Raw genomic sequence first — 20,242 nt, 5'->3', positions numbered from 1 at the left:
ACCGCGGACGCACAGAAGTTCTCGTAACGAACTTTAGCCATGAGCGCCGGCATCTTACAAGGAGTATGACACTCGCGTACGTCGAAGCGTTCCGTCAGGTCACAGATTGCTTGACTGTAGGGCAAGGTGGTACCACCAGCCTGCCTCCCGTCCATCCAGATACATTTAACGATGGCAGCCCAAGCTGGCTGCCTGGGCAGAAACGAAACCTCGTGGAGCATGTACTTCAGTTTCAAGACTGCTTCTCGTCGACGTCGAGAGTTGGTCAAACGCCGTTAACAAAACATCGTATTATCACAGATGATACAGCCAGGTGCAATGGCACAACCCGTATCGGGTGGCCTCATGGGAATGCGAAGCCTTAGAAAATCAGGTAAAAAGAATGCTTGAAGATGACGTTATTCAGCCGTCGAAGAGTCCTTGGGCGTCGCCAATGGTAATCAAAAGAAAGGATGGCACCTTAGGTTTGTGTCTTTATCACTGCAAGCTCAATCAGATCATCCAGAAAGACGTGTTCCCACTACCTCGTATAGACGATTCCCTCGATAAACTGCGAAATGCACGTTTTTGTCGCGGATGGATTTAAGGATCTGATACCGGCAAATAGAAGTTGACGAGAGACACCGAGAAAAAACTGCATTTGTGACACCTGACGGTCTCTATGAATTTAAGGTACTTCCCTTCGGCTTGTGTCCCGCCTCGGCAACATTTCAGTGGCTAATGGACACAGTTCTCTCAGGCTTCAAGTGGCAAACGTGTTTAGTATACTTGGACGATGTGATTGTACGTTCTGGAAGTTTTGACGAGCACCTGGGGCGACTACAAGCTGTTTTTCAAGCCATCCGATCTGCCGGTCTCACGCTGAAGCCGTAAAAACGCCACATTGGCTTTGAAGAGCTTCTCTTCCTCGGTCATCAAAGAAAGTGTACGGCCTGATCCAGACAAAATAGCTGCCGTTGCAAAAAGCAGTTAGACGATTTGTAGGGCTGTGCGCCTATTACCGATGCTTCATTCAGAATTTTTCACGAATTGCCTCACCGCCGACACGCCTCAGCAGGGAAAACGTCGCATTCGTATGGGGTGAAGTACAGCAACAAGCGTTCAACGAGCTGCGGCAACGCCTTCAAAAGCCCCCAGTCCTCAGACACATTGACGATGACGCCCTGACAGCGGTTCACATCGACGCCAGCAATGTCTGCTTAGGAGCAGTACTCGTGCAGTGGCAAGATGGCACTGAACGAGTTATAGCTTATGCAAGCAGAACCCTTTCCCGTATGGAAGTGAATCAGTCTACCACGGAAAAGCAGTGCCTTGCGGTGGTGTGGGCCGTTATGAAATTTCGCCCGTATTTGTGCAGCCGCTCCTTTAATGTCGTCAGTGACCACCACTCCCTCATTTGGCTGATGAACTTGGAAGATCCATCCGGATGACTGGCGCACTGGAGCCTTAAGCTTCGAAAATTCGACATGGTTACTGTCTCTAAATCAGAAAAGCAGCATACGGATACGGATTGCCTGTCTCGCGCCCCATTCGAATCTGCCAATGCAGAAGATGACGACGATACAGCCTTTGTCAGAGTTGTCAACACAGCTACAATCGCACAGAAGCAACGCCACGCCCCGGAATGGGAACGCATTATTGGTTTCTTGGCGGGTCGCACTTCCATTGTCCCAAAACATTTTGCAAGATGACTACCATTATTTCGCTTGCGTAACGACGTCCTGTATAAGGCGAACTTCTCTCCGAGCGTAAAGGCCTGCTGACTCTTCCGAACACCTCTCAGGAGTAAAGTATTACAGGCATGCCATGATGAAGCAACATCCGGTCATTTGGGCTACACACGAATGCTGTGTGGGTGAGGCAAAAATACTATTTGCCAAGCCTTACGGCGACTGTTCAACAATACGTACGGACATGCCTTGAATACCAACGGCGAAAAGTGCCAGAAGTCAAACCAGCAGGCTTCCTCTATCCTGCTAAAGTGCCCGAAACACCATTTGCTCAAGTCGAAATGGATCTTTTAGGCTCATTCCCAGCTTCTGCTGCAGGTAACAGATGGAATATCGTAGCCGCAGACTACCTCACTCGCTATACGGCGAAACAGAAGGTTTTAAGTGGAGCACGGCAAGTGAAGCAGCCCGATTTTTCATAAAGAATGTTGTCCTGAGGCGCGGCGCCCCAGCAGCAGTATAACTGCCAAGGAAAGTGCATGTACAGCCAAGCTACTTGACGCGGTATTAAAGCTTAGTGGAAAAACTCACCGACGAACAACGGCGTGTCATTTGCAAACGAATGGAGAGACAGAACGCCTGAATAATACGCTCGCGGATGTGCTCTCCATGTACGTGGATGTGGAGTACAAGAACTGGGATGAAATCTTGCCGTATGTCACCTTCGCATACAACACGGCTCAGCAAGAGACAACACGAATGATACCGTTCCCTCTCCTATGTGGTCGTGAAGCCACAACAATGTTATATGCTATCATCATCATCATCAGCCTCGTCACGCCCACTGCAGGGCAAAGGCCTCTCCCATACTTCTCCAACAACCCCGGTCATGTCGTTCCTACCAACTTCTTAATCTCATCCCCCCACCTAACTTTCTGCCGACCCCTGCTATGCTTCCCTTCCCTTGGAATCCAGTCCGTAACCCTTAATGACCATCGGTTATCTCCCTCCTCCTTACATGTCCTGCTCATGCCCATTTCTTTTTCTTGATTTCAACTAAGATGTCATTACCTCGCGTTTCTTCCCACACCGAATCTGCTCTTTTCTTATCCCTTAACGTTACACCCATCATTCTTCTTTCCCTAGCTCGTTCCGTCGTCCTCAATTTAAGTAGACCCATTTCCGTAAGCCTCCAGGTTTCTGCCCCGTAGGTGAGTACTGGAAAGACACCGCTTTTTATACACTTTTCTCTTGAGGGATAATGGCAACCTGCTGTTTATGACCTCAGAACGCCTGCCAAACGCACCCCAGCCCATTCTTTTTCTTCTAATTATTTCTGTCTCATGATCCGGATCCGCCGTCACTTCCTGTCCTAAGTAGATGTATTCCCTTACCACTTCCAGTGCCTCGCTACCTATTGTAAATTGCTGTTCTCTTCCGAGACTGTTAAACATTACTTTAGTTTTCTGCAAATTAATTTTTAGACCCACTCTTCGGCTTTGCCTCTCCAGGTCAGTGAGCTTGCATAGCAATTGGTCCCCTTAGTTACTAAGCAAGGCAATATCATCAGCGAATCGCAAGTTACTAAGGCATTCTCCATTAACTTTTATCCCAAATTCTTCCCAATCCAGGTGTCTAAACACCTCCTGTAAACACACTGTGAATAGCATTGAAGAGATCATATCTCCCTGCGTGATGCCTTTCTTTATTGGGATTTTGTTGCTTTCTTCATGGAGGACTACGGTGGTTGTAGAGCCGCTATAGATACCTTTCGGTATTTTTACATACGGCTCGTCCACACACTGATTCAGCAGTGCCTCCATGACTGCTAAGGTTTCGACAGAATCAAACGCTTTCTCGTAATTAATCAAAGCCCTATATAAGGGTTGGTTATATTCCGCACATTTCTCTATCACCTGATTGATACTGTGAATATGCCCTATTGTTGAGTAGCCTTTACGGAATCCTGCCTGGTCCTTTGCTTGACAGAAGTCTAAGGTGTTCCTGATTCTATTTGCGATTACCTTAGTAAATACTTTGTAGGCAACTGACTGTAAGCTGATCAGTCTATAATTTTTCAGGTCTTTGGCGTCCCCTTTCTTATGGATTAGGTTTATGTTAGCGTTCTTCCAAGATTCCGGTACGCTCGAGGTCATGAGGCATTGCGAATACAGGGTGGCCAATTTCTCTAGAAGAATCTGCCCACTATCCTTCAACAAATCTGCTGTTAACTGATCCTCCTCAGCTGCCTTCCCCCGTTGCATAGCTCCCAAGGCTTTCTTTACTTCTTCCGGCGTTACTTGTGGGATTCCGAATACCCCTAGACTATTCTCTCTTCCATTATCGTCGTGGGTGCCACTGGTACTATATAAATCTCTGTAGAACTCCTCACCCACTTGAACTATCTCATCCATATTAGTAATGATATTGCCGGCTTTGTCTCTTAACGCAAACATCTGATTCCTGCGAATTCTTAGTTTCTTCTTCACTGCTTTTAGGCTTCATCCGTTCCTGAGGGCATGTTCAGTTCAATCCATAATATACTTCCTTATGTCAGCTGTCTTACGCTTGTTCATTAACTTCGAAAGTTCTGCCATTTCTATTCTAGCTGTGGGGTTAGAGGCTTTCATACATTTGCGTTTCTTGTTCAGGTCTTTCATCTCCTGCGATAGCTTACTGGTATACTGTCTAACGGAGTTGCCACCAACTTCTATTGCACACTCCTTAATGATGCCCACAAGATTGTCGTTCATTACTTCAACACCAAGGTCCTCTTCCTGAGGTAAAGCCGAATACCTGTTCTGTAGCTTGATCTGGAATCGATAGATGCGATGCTGATACGGGAATGCGATGGCATCGAAACGGATGCACAAGACTTAGCTCAGCGTGCTGAAGAAGCACGACAACTTGCTCGCATACGTATTCATAGGCAGCAGAATTACGATTCGAGACGCTGTAATCTTCGTCACCGACTAGTCTCCTACGAGCGCGGACAGAGAGTTTTGCTTTGGACTCCCATTCGCCTTCGTGGGTTTTCAGAGAAACTGCTAAGGCGCTACTTCAGGCCGTATAAAGTTCTTCGGCGACGCACTGATGTCAATTACAAGGTTTCTTTCTATAGTCCGCATTGCTCAAGGCGCCGACGGCATCTACGGGAGGTTGTGCACGTGTTCCGGAAGAAGCCCTATTTCTTCGAGTGAATGCACTGCACCTCACGCGTGTCCTGGTCCTGTTGCCGTGACAATGAAACATCGGGAAGATGCTTGCTAGGAAGAGGGGTCTAATGTCACGACTAAAGGCTAGCAACAGAAGAAAACAAATTGAACGACACGAGCACCAACCAAGCTCCTTTTGAAAGAAGTTGACGCGCCGGCTTTTGCGTTCTTTGAATGCAGAGCTGGTTTTTTCTTCTGTCATCCTGATCCAGAGTCGTGACAATATATTAAATAAAATCGGGCCTGGAACACTGCCCCGTGGAACTCCTGAATCAGTTCAGTGATAGGAACAGCAGTAGTTTTCAATAACGATACACTGCGCTTGCCCCGACATATTGGATCGAAACAACGAGTTGGCCACATCACGGATGCCGTATTTATTCTGTTTATTTTCTATTATGATATGATTTACACGATCAAGCGCCTTACTATAGTCAATGTAAATAGCCAATGTCAGCTTTCCAACATCGACATTATTAAATATTACTTTTTTATATAATAGGGGGTAACATAATTGTTCTTTTGCTCGTGTAGTTGGTAATTCATAAAAAGGTATCTCAATAGTTAGCCGAAAACTACCGTATTATGCTTACGTTTCTTATCTTATAGCGCACCTAAGCATATTTCCAGCCATTCATTAAAGATTATCTTGCTTCATGTTAGCTAATTTGAATGTTCCAACACTGTTTCCGAAATGACTTCACCAACGCTGCACAGATTGCAATAACCTATCATTCAATAGGTGCCGCAATAAATGGAACCAGTGGAACTAACGTATTCTTCTTCCTTGATATCAGAAAGGCTTGAATGCTTTGGATATTAAAAGAGGCCCGTACAACGCGAGCCGTAACCACATTATGAATGTATGTGGAGTGAGTTTTGTTTAGGAACCCTTGTGATAATGAGTGTTGATGAAGACAGAGCATGTGGGATTTAATGTTTTATTTTTTGAGGATGGTGGAGATTTGTTTTTCTTAGACAGACAGACAGAGAGACGGACGGACGGACGGACAGACAGACAGACAGACAGACAGACAGACAGACAGACAGACAGACAGACAGACAGACAGACAGACAGACAGACAGACGGACGGACGGACGGACGGACGGACGGACGGACAGACAGACAGACAGACAGACAGACGGACGGACGGACGGACGGACGGACGGACGGACGGACGGACGGACGGACGGACGGACGGACGGACGGACGGACGGACGGACGGACGGACGGACAGACGGACAGACAGACAGACAGACAGACAGACAGACAGACAGACAGACAGACAGACAGACAGACAGACGGACGGACGGACGGACGGACGGACGGACGGACGGACGGACGGACGGACGGACGGACGGACGGACGGACGGACGGACGGACGGACGGACGGACGGACGGACGGACGGACGGACGGACGGACAGACAGACAGACAGACAGACAGACAGACAGACAGACAGACAGACAGACGGACGGACGGACGGACGGACGGACGGACGGACGGACGGACGGACGGACGGACGGACGGACGGACGGACGGACGGACGGACGGACGGACGGACGGACGGACGGACGGACGGACGGACGGACGGACGGACGGACGGACGGACGGACGGACGGACGGACGGACGGACAGACAGACAGACAGACAGACAGACAGACAGACAGACAGACAGACAGACAGACAGACAGACAGACAGACAGACAGACAGACAGACAGACAGACAGACAGACAGACAGACAGACAGACAGACAGACAGACAGACAGACAGACAGACAGACAGACAGACAGACAGACAGACAGACAGACAGACAGACAGACAGACAGACAGACGGACGGACGGACGGACGGACGGACGGACGGACGGACGGACGGACGGACGGACGGACGGACGGACGGACGGACGGACAGACACAGACAGACAGACACAGACAGACAGACACAGACAGACAGACACAGACAGACAGACACAGACAGACAGACACAGACAGACAGACACAGACAGACAGACAGACACAGACAGACAGACAGACAGACAAACAGACATGAACCAGTCACTTTGTTCTGCCTAAGAGTCATTTACGCATCTTTGCTGCAAATTAAAGAATACGTCCTTTACCTCGGCTTCAAAACCTGTCATGTGGCGGAACAAGTGAGAGGCGTTCACCAAGTTGAAGTGGCTCAGCGGAATGATCTTCGGCGTGCCAGTGGACCCCTGTAAATATAAACATGACGGTGTAAACACTACCACATTCATACTGCCAAGTGGTTTACATGGCCCAGGGCCCCTATAATGTATAACAATTCCAATGTGTTTTTATTCCAACCTCCCGATGACTAAATTACGTAACGGCGGACGCAAGCATCGGGCGGTGACCCGCAGCGTAGCCTCACCAGCCAATCAAACGCTCTCTCAATTTATAGGAAGTCACTCCTCTTTGCTTTCGAAAGGAGCATAGCCACCATTGAGTGGTTTTTCGCTTGTAATTGGCTACCAGAAGGCGAGGAGCACGCTCAAGTGGACAGGGTTTCGATAGGGCCAAGCCAGCGCATTGAAAATAGATAACTGGATGAAGAGGGGCATTCTGCGTCTGCGATTGGTCCGCTTACCCTTAGTTGGCTTGCGGTGGCTGTTCGAAAATCACGGTGGCGTTCAACGGAAGGTTAAGAATGCCTCTAAAATGGACCCTCAGCAAAGAAGAGTTGGCTGAGCGAGGTCGTACACGCACCGAAACTGCTCGAAAACATTGCATGGCCACGCAAAACGAATTATTATACGCAAATAAACCCATGCCCTCCGGCGGGTGTGAGTAGCCAGTGCGTGACCGATCGGCGGCAGCCATCTTCTATTCTTTCGGAACAGGGAAGCCTGCGCCTATTCAGAAAAAAAAAATAGTTTTGTGTGGCGTGTTAATGCATCTTTAACGCGCAGTGCTCACCTTTACGCGGTGAGTTTTCGCAGTTTTGTGACGTCGCGAGACAGACAGGTGAAGTCGCTGCAGCTCGAAATGTTTTGACCAATAGCAGAAGGCTAATGGAGAAACGGCGCCAAATTAAAAATAACTGTTTTTCGTTTGATCGTGTTCAATCATGCAAAATCAGTGTGCACACGACACATCAGATGGGCAGCTGTCGCGGTTTTGCTGACGGCGCATGACAGGCAGGGGAAGTAGGGGTGGTCCAAAAAATGTTTTACCAATCGCGGAGGCCTGGTTGCAGAATTGGAAGAGAAAACTTTTAGTGACAAAATAGTTATAGCCAATGAAAATGACAGTTTTCAATGGGCATGCTGACGAACTGACGACTTATTCCTATATTAGACGTCAAAAATGTCGCGCTGCCAGAAGTACAGCTTGTACAATTAAAATATTAAAAACTTCAAGAACGACATTTCGGGACTGAGATTAAACATACTAGATTTTTTTGCGAGTAACACCGTCAGTGAGGCAACAGGATAGACTGACGGCACATGACTGGCAGTGCTATATTGCATTAAAAGGCACTGACAAATCGTGGCACGATAAATTTTTATGCCTATATATATATATATATATACATATATATATATATATAAACTTTAAAGACACGCTGTATTTATATATATATATATATATATATATATATATGTATATATATATATATATATATATATATATATATATATATATATATATATATATATATATAAATACAGCGTGTCTTTAAAGTTCAGCACGCCAGACCCAAGCTAACATACGCAGGAAAGACGAACTTGCTGGCAAACTTATTGACGAACCGTTTTCGGCAGGCGGACGAGCCTTCGTCAGAGTACAGTGGTCCGCAAGCCGAAAACGTTCAGTAATGTGTCTTCCAAAAAGCTCGTCATCGCGTGCCTGCATATATATATATATATATATATATATATATATATATATATATATATATATATATATATATATATATATATATATATATATATATATATATATATATATATATATATATATATATATATATATATATATATACACACATACACATATGTACAGGGTGTCTTTAAAGTGCAGCACGCAAGACCCGAGCTAACATACGCAGGAAAGACGAACGTGCTAAAAGACTTATTTACTAAACGTTTTCGGCAGGCGGACCAGCCTTCATCAGAGTACAGTGGTCCGCAAGCCGAAAACGTTCAGTAATAGGTCTTCCAAAAAGCTCGCCATCTCGTTCCTGCATAATATATATATATATATATATATATATATATATATATATATATATATATATATATTTATTTATTTATTTATTTATTTATTTATTTGCCCGTTAGACTATTAGCTTCGATCATTGGGATTATTAGGTAGATCATGGTCAAGTGGGTAGCGCATCGGGCTGCTGTAATGATAGGATTGGGTTCCAAATCAGCCTCCGGACGAACTTGGTTTATTCGATATGTGGCACTGGGTATGTGCCGCTGTTCAGAGGCACTCATCTAACAAAGCCAAAGATAATGCTGGCCAGAAGCATTAGGCGAATCACGGTGATGCTGGGCTTATGCATGGTGGAATTCTTGGTGATTAAATCCATCGGTGAGATTCCTCGCGAAGTTTGGTGAGGATTCCGCAAGAAAATGACTGTTTTCGAACGAGGTTTCACACTTAAACTATAAGAAATATGACGCAAGATAAGAGAACGGTGTGCTACTTACTGAATGTCGAAGTTTCTGTGAGGCGCACAATAAGACATTGCCCTGTTTTGCCAGTGTTACAAAGGAACTGCTTCACAGGAATGTCCACAGAATAGGAGAATGGACATTTCGCATGGACATCACCCTTTGTGAGTCAAAACATACAAGTTACTTAAAAATTGAGTGTTAGAAGAAGTAATATGCTGTAGCCAAATTTAAAAAGTCTTGCTCACTGAGTCATGTTACTGCTTCACTGTCGTTACTGAAGGGAGCACCTACACAAGGAGAGACTTGTAGTGCTGAGCATTAGTTTGATTCTGAACAAGCAAGCCAATGCCTGATCTCGGCGAGTGAGTCCGTGATAAGTATCGGGCCCGGTTGAGCTTGAATATGATTTGTGTGCATGTGAGTGAACCATAAGCTATACATTTAGAGAGTGAGCTTGAGTGAGTTCACTTTACCTTGCCTGCCAATGGCAGCATCTATCGGAATGCCAATTTTTAACGCACATATTATTGTTTCGCTTCGTCTACGGTACTGCGGATATTGTCACTTTGTTATAAATCCTAATACTGCCGGTCTAGTCTACTACCATAGTAATGGAATAAAGGCTGTTTCAAGAAGTATTTTATATTGCTATTAGGCGGTTAGCACTCCGAGACAAAAATTTCAATTTTAAATATCTAAATTCTTCAAGTGCTCTGAGCATTGACGCGCGCCAGCCCTGACTGAATTGAGACTGCAACCTAGACGCAGTAACGATAAAAGCAGATGAAGTGGGTCTGGTTCGGGCAAGCAAATATAGAGCTTTACAAAAAGAACATGAAAGTAACGTAAAAGTAATTGATGAAACACTAAGTAGGGTTATTTCAGAAGCAGCCGTTGAAGTGCCAGTTAAGGCAACTAGTAGTTAAGCTATCCCAAGTAACAAAGGATCTCACAACGAAACGACAAAGAATGAAAATGTCTTACTCAATAGATCAGATAGAATTCACTGAATTGTCAAAATTGATCGACAGGAAGAAAGTAAGGGATATTCGACATTAAAATATAGAAAAGAGTGTGGAAGCAGTAAACAATTTCCGCAGCATGAAAGTAGAAGAAATCTTGGAGAAGAACAAGGCAAGTTGTATGCAATAAAAGATAAGCAGGGTATTTTCACCAGCGATTTTGATGATGTAATAAATGCAGCAGAATAATTCCATATTGACTTGTACAGTAACGAGATCAGAACAGCTACCTCATTCGAAGTACTGTAGAACAGGACACAGAGGCTCCTTCTGTAACTAACACTGAAATTAGAACGCCCTTGCAAGAGATCACCTGGGGAAAAGCCGCGGGAGAAGATGGATTAACAGTCGATTTAATCAGAGATGAAGGACACATTTTACTTAAAAAGCTTGCGGCCCTTCATAGGCAATGCTTCACGACTTCGAGTGTATCAAAGAGCTGGAAGAAGGCCAAACTAATTAATATGGCAGGAGACAGAGGAAATGAAAAAAATGATTGGCCCATTAGCTTGCTTTCAATATTGTGTAATGTATCGACCAAGATAGAGTGCAATCGAGTGAGGGCACCACTTCACTTCAGTCGACCGAGACAACAAACTGGCATCAGAAAGGCATATTCGAGAATGGACCACATTTATGCCATCATTCGCGTAATCAAGAAATCTGTGCAATGCAATCAACCTCTCGGATGGCTTTAAGAAATCCGTTAAAGCTGACCCGCCGAAGAAAACGAGGCCGCCTTTGACGAATATCGGTCCTCCTATCGACATGTTGGCTACCCTTTCTGAGACACATTATCCCTGTTTATAACATTATTACGACGTGTGCAACTCCATCTGTCAGCCCCCTTATTATTAAAGATGATGAAAAGGCATTTGATTGAGTAGAGATATCAGTGCTCATAGAGGCAATACGCAATGAAGGAGTACAAGAGGCATCGGTGAATATCTTGGGAAATATCTAGAAAGATATCCCAGCCACCTTGGTTCTTCACAGGGTAAGTAGAAAGTTTAACCTCAAGAAAGGGGTCAGGCCAGGAGAGACAATCTCTCCAATGCGGTTCACTGCATGTTTAGAAGTATTTAAGCTTTCAGACTGGGCAGGCATAGTTGGGAGGATAAACGATGGCTATCTTATTAAGCATCAGTTTGCAGACGATATTGTCCTGTTGATTGAGGGCTTAATGATGATTGATAATGAATTGATGCTTAATTAATGATTGAGGACCTTAACCGACAAAGTGTAAATGTGACCACGGATATCAAGATGCAGACGACAAATACAATGTTCAATAAGCTGGCAACGGAACAAGAATTCAGGATCGCCAGAGAGCCTCCAGAATTTGTATCGTAGTTGGTTTATCTAGGTGAGTTACTCACAGAGGCCCTCATCATGAAGAAGAAATTCACACAGTTAAAATGGGCTGGAGTGCATACGGCATGCGTTACTAAATACTTACTGGGAGTTTGCCACTGTTGTCTAGAAGAAAAGTGTGATATCATTGCATACCACTGGTGCTCACATATGGGGCTGAAACCTGGAGCTTAACAGAGAAGGTCGGGAATAAGTGAGAGACCGCGAATAGAGCGATGGAACGAAAAATCTTAGGGGTAACGTTAAGATACCACAAGAACGTGGTTTGGATCAGAACCAAACAGGAATAGCCGTTATTATAGTTTAAATTTTAAAGATGGAGTTGAGCAGGCCATGTAATGCGTAGGGCAGATAACCGGGGGTCCATTAGAAGAGGTGCAGCGCCCGCCAACGCAGCAACGAGGGGACGATACTGTACTTATTTGTACGAAGGAACGTGTACTTATCTTTATGGGGCGACCACGTTTCACTGCCTAACAAATGTTATCGCAGAGCGCGCGACGCGCCTGCATTCATCCGAAGTTTCTGTAAAGTTATCAATGTTTCTATCCTCTGTCTGTTGTCGCCAAATCTTGTGTTATCTGATTTCATCGCGTGATGCGAATGGTGCAGAACATTGTGGAAGGCACGCGGGTCCCAACGATTAGTCGGTAACATTCGACGACTGTTGTATAAAAGCCGACGCGCTTGACCCACTGATCAGATTTTCGACGATCACCGAGCGTGTTCGCCGCTACCGTTGTTCTTGGAGTGTAGCCTGTCTTTGAGGGCACAAGTTCGCCCAATAAAACGCTGGTGACTACCTCCCGCGCTTCGCCCAAACTAAAGCATTGCCGAAAGGTAGCGCAGCCGAAGTGGCGAAATTCTTTGTCGAAAACATCCTGCTGCGACATGGCGCCCCAGAAGTCCTCATTACGACAGAGGAACGGCCTTTAGAGCGGAGCTCACCCAAGCCATTCTGAAATACAGTCAGACAATGCACAGGAGGACAACGGCCTACATTGTAAAACATTTCCGTCATTATACGGAGGATTTCAGTCATTATACGGAGAACTGCAGGGTAAAAATACGGAAATTATGTCATATTTCAAAAATGCGGCAAAATCTACCGTTAATATACGGAAAGTGCTGTCCGTTTTCAGCTTTACGGACATTTTCATTGTAATCATATGTACGGCTATACACTGTTTTAGACGAAACAGACAGAATTCCGTATTTTTGTTATGCGAACATCCGTACTATTGTGAGAAAACTTAAGCTGTCTGAATGAGCGCTCGTACTCGTAAAGTTTCAGCTAACAATATTTTATTGAACACGCAAACTGTACGCATTATGAAGATGCGTACAAAATATGCGAGAGCTAGCCTTCTACCAAAAGCTGCAATAACAGATCGTATAAATATATATACGCATCTTCTATTGCGGTCGCAGTTTACCGCGCATATGGGCCTCGCTGATCATATGCGCAACCCGCCGTGGTTGCTCAGTGACTATGGTGTTGGACTGCTGAGCACGAGGTCGCGGGATCGAATCCCGGCCACGGCGGCCGCATTTCGATGGGGGCGAAATGCGAAAACACCCGTGTACTTAGATTTAGGTGCACGTTAAAGAACCCCAGGTGGTCGAAATTTCCGGAGTCCTCCACTACGGCGTGCCTCATAATCAGAAAGTGGTTTTGGCACGTAAAACCCCATATATTATTATTATTATTATTATTATCATATGCGCAAATATATGCGTGTTCTCGCAATGTTCTCAAATTAAGCGCTTTGTAGTTAATAACACAGCATATATGTTTAAGTGAACGAAGAGCAGTGGACATACGTGCATACATAAACAAGCTTGCAGCATTCAGGTGCTGGTGCACTGGGAATAACATTGGTGCTCTGTATACGCCAAAAATTGTGTGCACTCTAAATCAGTACCGAAACGCAGGGAGTGGTATAATAACCGTAACGACATTTACATTTTGCAACAAATGGTCTCGAAGGGGGCTGGCGGCCTATGGGGCTCTTGCATTGCCCAGGGGGCGCTGCCAGTGGCGTGGCAACAGGGGGGGCCGGGGGCCCCGGTTGCAAGGGGCCAGTGGGGGAGGGGGGGGGTGTCATTTGCCTGAAGACAGCCGTCTTTCCACCTACTCGACTAGGCCCAAATGGCAAAGAATGCTCCTGTATCCAGTAGCCCGAGCTCATGTACCCGATGCGTTGCACCGCAGAATTGTCGGCTGCAGCTCTATCAACACCCCACGAAATAATTGCACGAATGTGCGGGCTAAAATGTGTTATTCGCAGAATGGTCGCTAAACTGCTCGCCTTAGCGGAACGTCTCATGTGGGGTGCGCTCGTGCCATGTGTTCATGCTGGGAGCAGGCGTCGCTAAACATAGTCAGGCGTTGTAAGGCGTTGAGGTTATTGGTCCCTCTTCTGTTCAGAACGCACAGCGAACAAAGTCAGCAGCAAGAGCGCGTTCAACCAGCGCGCCCGGCGCTCGCGTTTACGGCGAAGCGTTCGTGGAGAGCGACGTTGCATAAGTGCTGCCGTCAAATTCGCCAGCTTCTCTGGATCGTCTTCAGACTCGGTGCGGCCGAAGAGTTTGGCGGCGTATGACTCGACAGGCTGTATAGTCGCGGGCGCCGCGATGTTCCCCTCTCCCACTCGCTCCGATGAAGCCGCTACGAAACCTGCCGTTATGTTTCACATTTTCCTTCCTACCCTCGAATGTTTCAGAACGCTGTTGTTATTGTGTGACTTCATGTCACAAGTACAGTGTCTGTGTCGGCTGCACAGAATTTTACAAAATAAACGTGAATTTTGTAACGATATTTACCGATATTCGATGAAGACTTGTGTCCTTGTGATTACTAGGAACTCGGTAGCGTGAAAAATATGGCAGATAAGTAATAACCATATCCTTAATAATTCCTTAGTTAGTACTTATAGAGGAAGCATTCAATTCCAAGAATTGAGAACTTAAATTCGTATTATTAAGTCAAGAAAAGCTTCTTAAACACAATCATTTTGGGTGCTACTACCTACAGTACTTTGGCACTGCGAGCGGCGCCCAGTATGGCAGCAGCGAAATAAATATAAAATAGTGGACCAGTGACGTTGATCCCTCAACCCTCTCCTTTGCGAGTACAGACAAACAGGTTTCGCTGGCACGGGCTTCATCGCGGTCTTCTTTTTTTTATGGTGACGCCAAGAACCGACGCGAAGCGTGCTCTATTCTGCTCCCAATCTTTTGCTGGTACCGCAGCTCGCATAATCACGTTTGTCCTTATAGCAGCAAATAAAAACAAGGCTTTATTGATTAGAATGAAGAGAACTCGTAATTGTCATAGCATTGGCACCCGCGCAGCAGGGAGGTAGGTGGCGTTTTCCGTTGTTCTAATATGGGGGGGAGATCAGCCTCGAGACACAATTTAATTTTCGTTTTCGTTCAGGGCTGTCCACAGCCAAAATACTGCGGGCCATAGTACCTACGACGATTTTTGTTAAGTTGTTTTTGGGGAACATATGAATGCCGGCCTTCAATTTTGCAAATGCACTGTTGCCGTTAAAATGGGTAATTAAAACTTCATACATTTTTTTTTTACTTGTGACGTGACCCGTTTTTGCCACGATGCCACATTTGTATTGGTTGCCAAGCCTTACAGTCTGACAGAAGATGTGCACATGCGCTTATCACAAGTTATCAGTGCACCACCCTGTGTTAGTTGACGCAGAAAGAACTGTGTGTGCAGGCCTCGTGCTCCAGCACTGGAAAAGCTGGCGCCTCCGTCGGCGTGACGTGCTATTAGGGATCACGTGGACATAGCGGCCGCGTCGGCTGCTTCGAGAGCGCCGAAGCGAGCTGAAAACAAGTGTTTAAATTCCCTCGTATGCTGCGGTCCTCATTTAATGGCGAGATTTTCCCGCTTCGAGTGTCTCCTTTACAACGCTTGAAAGCACTACAATAGGTAGTGGCTGCCTTTGAAGGCGCGCAACGTGGTAGGCTACTGCTCGGTGCCGCAGTGCCGGACCTGCGCAACGGAGCCCGGTGTCAGCCTTATTCATACGTAGCCGCAGGAGAAGAAGCTGCGTGAAGCTTGGCCTCGCGAAACACAAAACCGGCAAACAGTCATCGGCTGGAACTCGGGTATGCAGCAAGCACAGGCGCGAGGAAGATTTCTGCTACGGCGCCGGGTCTGGGATGTTCGAAAAACGCGCACTGAGACGCTCGCCCGAGTCCACTGCCCGACTAATGTCATGACGGTTTAGTCTATGAACTTCTCGATGCTATAGATACTGGCAAGTTCACTGGAGTGGAAAGGGAGCGGTAAGAAGCACATTAAAAAAGCATGGCATATGCAAATCATATTGACCACAAGAAAGACGGGGGCAGAGGAAGAAAACACATAAACAGCACGGGCGGTAACTTTCAACTGTTTTATTGATAGCAGCCAGTGGGCATATATAGGCAAAAGGAACATGCACAGATCGCAGCAAACAAAAATGCACATCAGCTTAGCGTGGCAACCAATTATCAAAAAAATATATTTCCGCTTGAAACAACCTAATGGAGGTATCGCTAACACAATCTTGGCCTTTCTTTTTTATGTGGTAAGCCTCAATCAGTTCACGTGCAGTCTGGTCAAGGCTTCTCCCCAGAGTCTTTATCTCCTCAAAAAGAGGTGCACAGCGACAGGCATTGCAGTGCGCAGGTAAGTGCACCAATTCATCTTTCGTTAACTTTTGTTCATGCTCCCTGGCTCGATCATTTAGGCACCGTCCAGTCTTCCCTATGTAGGACTTGCCACACGCCAGGGGGATTTCATACACAACTCCTACATTGCATTTGGCATACGGCTTGGTGTGGTTCTTACCACAACCTTGCCTTCCTTTAGGATCACGGGAGGTGCGGGGGCAGAGCCGCGCCAGGAAGGCAAGGTTGTGGTAAGAACCACACCAAGCCGTATGCCAAATGCAATGTAGGAGTTGTGTACTAAATCCCCCTGGCGTGTGGCAAGTCCTACATAGGGCAGATTGGACGGTGCCTAAATGATCGAGCCAGGGAGCATGAACAAAAGTTAGCGAAAGATGAATTGGCGCACTTACCTGCGCACTGCAATGCCTGTCGCTGTGCACCTCTTTTTGAGGAGATAAAGATTCTGGGGAGAAGCCATGACCAGACTGCACGTGAACTGATGGAGGCTTACCACATAAAAAAGAAAGGCCAAGATTGTGTTAGCGATACCTCCATTAGGTTGTTTCAAGCGGAAATAGATTTTTTATGATAATTGGTTGCCATGCTGAGCTGTTGTGCATTCTTGTTTGCTGCGATCTGCGCATGTTCCTTTTGCCTATATATGCCCACTCGCTGCTATGAGTAAAACAGTTTAAAGTTACCGCCCGTGCTGTTTATGTGTTTTCTTCCTCTGTCCCCATCTTTTTTGCGGTCAATATGATTTGCAGTAAATACCAACTAGGCCAAACTGAAGTTCTTCTGAAGCATGGCATATGGTCATGTTTGTGTTATGAAATAATGCACTGGATTACAAAAAAAGAAGCAGCGGGAAATCGCACGCTGAGAAAACCGATAAACATATAGTGCGTCGCAACTCGAGAAATAATATTGAAATGTCCAAGAATTTAGAAAAAAATAAAGATTGAATTGTCGCGACGGCACATCACAGTCCCTGTAGACGTCGAAGTCTCTACTATGATATTATTTTTGAACAGCTCTGATAGCGCCCACGCAGCAATGGTTGCTTGTATACTGACGAATGCTGATATTCCGCGGCCTATGGCACGGTGCGAAAACGCGCACGCGGCGAAAGCTAAACAGTGCGCGGACAAGCATGCAGACACGCAGTCGGTCGCTGCGAATCTGTGCGATCGCTGCATTGAGGCTTCATTCTATTATGCTCAATTTAGTTATACAAACACTATAAGAACATATTTCACATAGTTTACTCTCAGCGTTTACCTACCTTTCACGCAAGAAGCCGGTTCGGGAGACTCCATCGCGGCGACGGCGCACAGTGGCGTTCACTGTACGTATTCCACAAAGAGATAGCGTCTGTAAACGATTTTGTGCTTTCAGTTTGCCCAAGATTATAATATAGACAGTAAAAACCTTCTCTCGTTTCGAAAGTACTTACAGAAATGTCCGGGAGAGCTCCCGCGTGGTGTTTTCAGTGAGCGCTGATAGCAAAACCGTTGAGGAGCGGGCTGCGTGATCCCTCATACTACGCCAGCGAGGAGCTTCCGATAGATGGCGACTCCCTAATTGCTCGCCGCCAATACCTGCTGCATTCGCGATCTCTGGGGAAAAAAAGCGAAGGAGAGGGGGATCCGGGGGACGTGCGCGGTGTCCAAGGCGGCTGTACTGGTACTTAAACCCGGAAATTGTCGATATCCACGCCTTCCTCGGTTACAACCGTGGGGGGGGGGGGAGGGGGTGACAGAAGACCTATGGGCCCCGGGTGCCAGACGAACTAGCTACGCCACTGGGCGCTGCGAAAAAGGCGCTAAAAAGCGCCCTCTGTCCTAAAATGGGTCGTACCAAGCTCGGACGTCTGCTTCGGAAAGCACGTTTACAATATGGACCCGCCACTTTCGGTTGTGCTGTATCACGGCCTGCAGCGAATATCGGGCGCCGAAGATTTTTTTAGGGATGGCACGCTGCGTAAAGGCAAGAAATTATGCAGTGCCGAATGCGTGTACGCCGTTCAAGAATTAGGCGGTGAAGTTTTAGCACGGTGTCAATCGCAAGTGAAGCGAGTCGCGTACGAAGTGGAACATCAGGTAAGGTTTGCACGCTAGCCGCCAGATTCAGGCGCACAAACGCGAGGAAATGCTTGCCATAAATGAATCCACAGCAGCGATAAGCAGACATCATGTGTGCGGAACTGCTCGAGCACACGACGGTACGCGCCGCGACTGCTCGAGCGCACGATCGTAGGCGCCGCGACGGCAGCGGTCTTTCGACATGCCGCGAAACGGCGGGCCTCCTGCAATCTTTGTTGACTGCATGCCGCTAAACAAGTAGTTATGCCTGCGTTGTAGTAGCGGCCATCTGTCCCTTTTAGTAACTGGTAATAACTGATGCAATGCATATGAGCTCGCACGTACGTGCGAATCGCGCTGCAGCGCGAGCTCGTGCAATGCTCGCTTGATGTAGGTTTAATGACAGCGCTCGAACATCAATGTGCTGCAATCAATACTGCCTTGCTTCGCTGCCTCAACGTGCTGGCTTGAGATCAAGGATGAGCGCATTTAACTCTCTTAATCTGTGCTCCTCGTAGTGGAGTAGTGAATTGTCATCGAATGAGCCCGACCATTTGTGCTCATTTGCACACACCTGGTCACTTCACGTACGACCACTTCGCATCGGTCGAATTGTTAATTGTCGCTGGGGCCGGGTCTCGAATCGTGAATAACCAGCCGTGCCTCCTGCTATGTCGGTCTGCTGTCGGTACTGTACGTGCAGAAGACCAAAATTTAGAACGCAGATAATCAAGCAAGCTTCAAGACAGGCGAAGCAGCCAGCATGGCGCGAAGTTTCGCTTGCTCAGCGCGACGAACTGCAGCTATGCAGCGCGCCCGACGCTCCACCTCGTGAGGCCTTGAAGGAAAACGGCAGAATCTGATGTTGGGATTCAGGCCTTCTTTTTCATGGCAGCCCACGACGCAGAAGTAATGACGGTGACGCCTTTTCGAGGCTGGGCTAGGTCTCTCCGTTTCGGCGTCACGTATTCCCTCTGCTCCTAGCATTACGTCCCACGGCACACGGAGAGTCCGTTTTCGTTAAACTATAGGCTGCGGCGAGCTCGAAGCGTGGTCGGCATGGTCTGTGAGAAGTGACGAGCCTTTTCGCACTGGCAACAGGGCAGAAAAAAGTGCGAATCGACGCAAAACTCGGCCTAGAAACGTGCTTCGCCACAGCCAGGGCTCAATACGACCCAAGCTGGTACGACCCAGATGTCGTTTCCCGCGCCGCCACCAGGCGCTGCTACTATACCTGAAACTCCAGCGCAAGACGCCCATAGATCCAAGTACAACGGTCGGATGAAATTTTCGAATGCAGCAAGCAATTAACCTATGTGTCAAAGGGAATTGCTGAACTTCAATGTAGTTGGTTTAACTCATTCCCATAATTTTTACAGAATATCTCGTCTCTGACAATAACTGCCCATTCATTGAGACAAATCGATTACGTATAATCTTCACTGTTCATGTGTTAATTCTTGCGATAAGATGTAATCGGAAACATTTGGCGCTTCATCTTGAATCAAGACCGGTACGCGCGCTCGTTCTTGTAGGG

At 46.7% G+C, this 20,242-nt stretch overlaps 1 protein-coding gene across 2 annotated transcripts in view; it reads right to left on the bottom strand.

Annotated features, from left to right (window-relative positions):
* Positions 1 to 20,242, bottom strand: part of LOC135906571 (medium-chain acyl-CoA ligase ACSF2, mitochondrial-like) — a 467,079-nt gene that overhangs the window by 194,836 nt on the left and 252,001 nt on the right. The window contains exon 7 of one of the 2 annotated variants that reach the window (XM_065438015.1): positions 7,008 to 7,103. The exons of the other annotated variant lie outside the window; for it this stretch is intronic. Coding sequence (XP_065294087.1) covers positions 7,008 to 7,103 — 96 coding nt within the window. The remainder of the gene's footprint in view (positions 1 to 7,007; positions 7,104 to 20,242) is intronic. 2 annotated transcript variants of the gene reach the window in all.

The sequence above is a fragment of the Dermacentor albipictus genome, chromosome 5 (assembly GCF_038994185.2).
Source record: "Dermacentor albipictus isolate Rhodes 1998 colony chromosome 5, USDA_Dalb.pri_finalv2, whole genome shotgun sequence".
Classification (NCBI taxonomy): domain Eukaryota; kingdom Metazoa; phylum Arthropoda; class Arachnida; order Ixodida; family Ixodidae; genus Dermacentor; species Dermacentor albipictus.
Note: the sequence above shows the minus strand (reverse complement) of the source record. Positions and strands in the feature narration are given on the sequence as shown.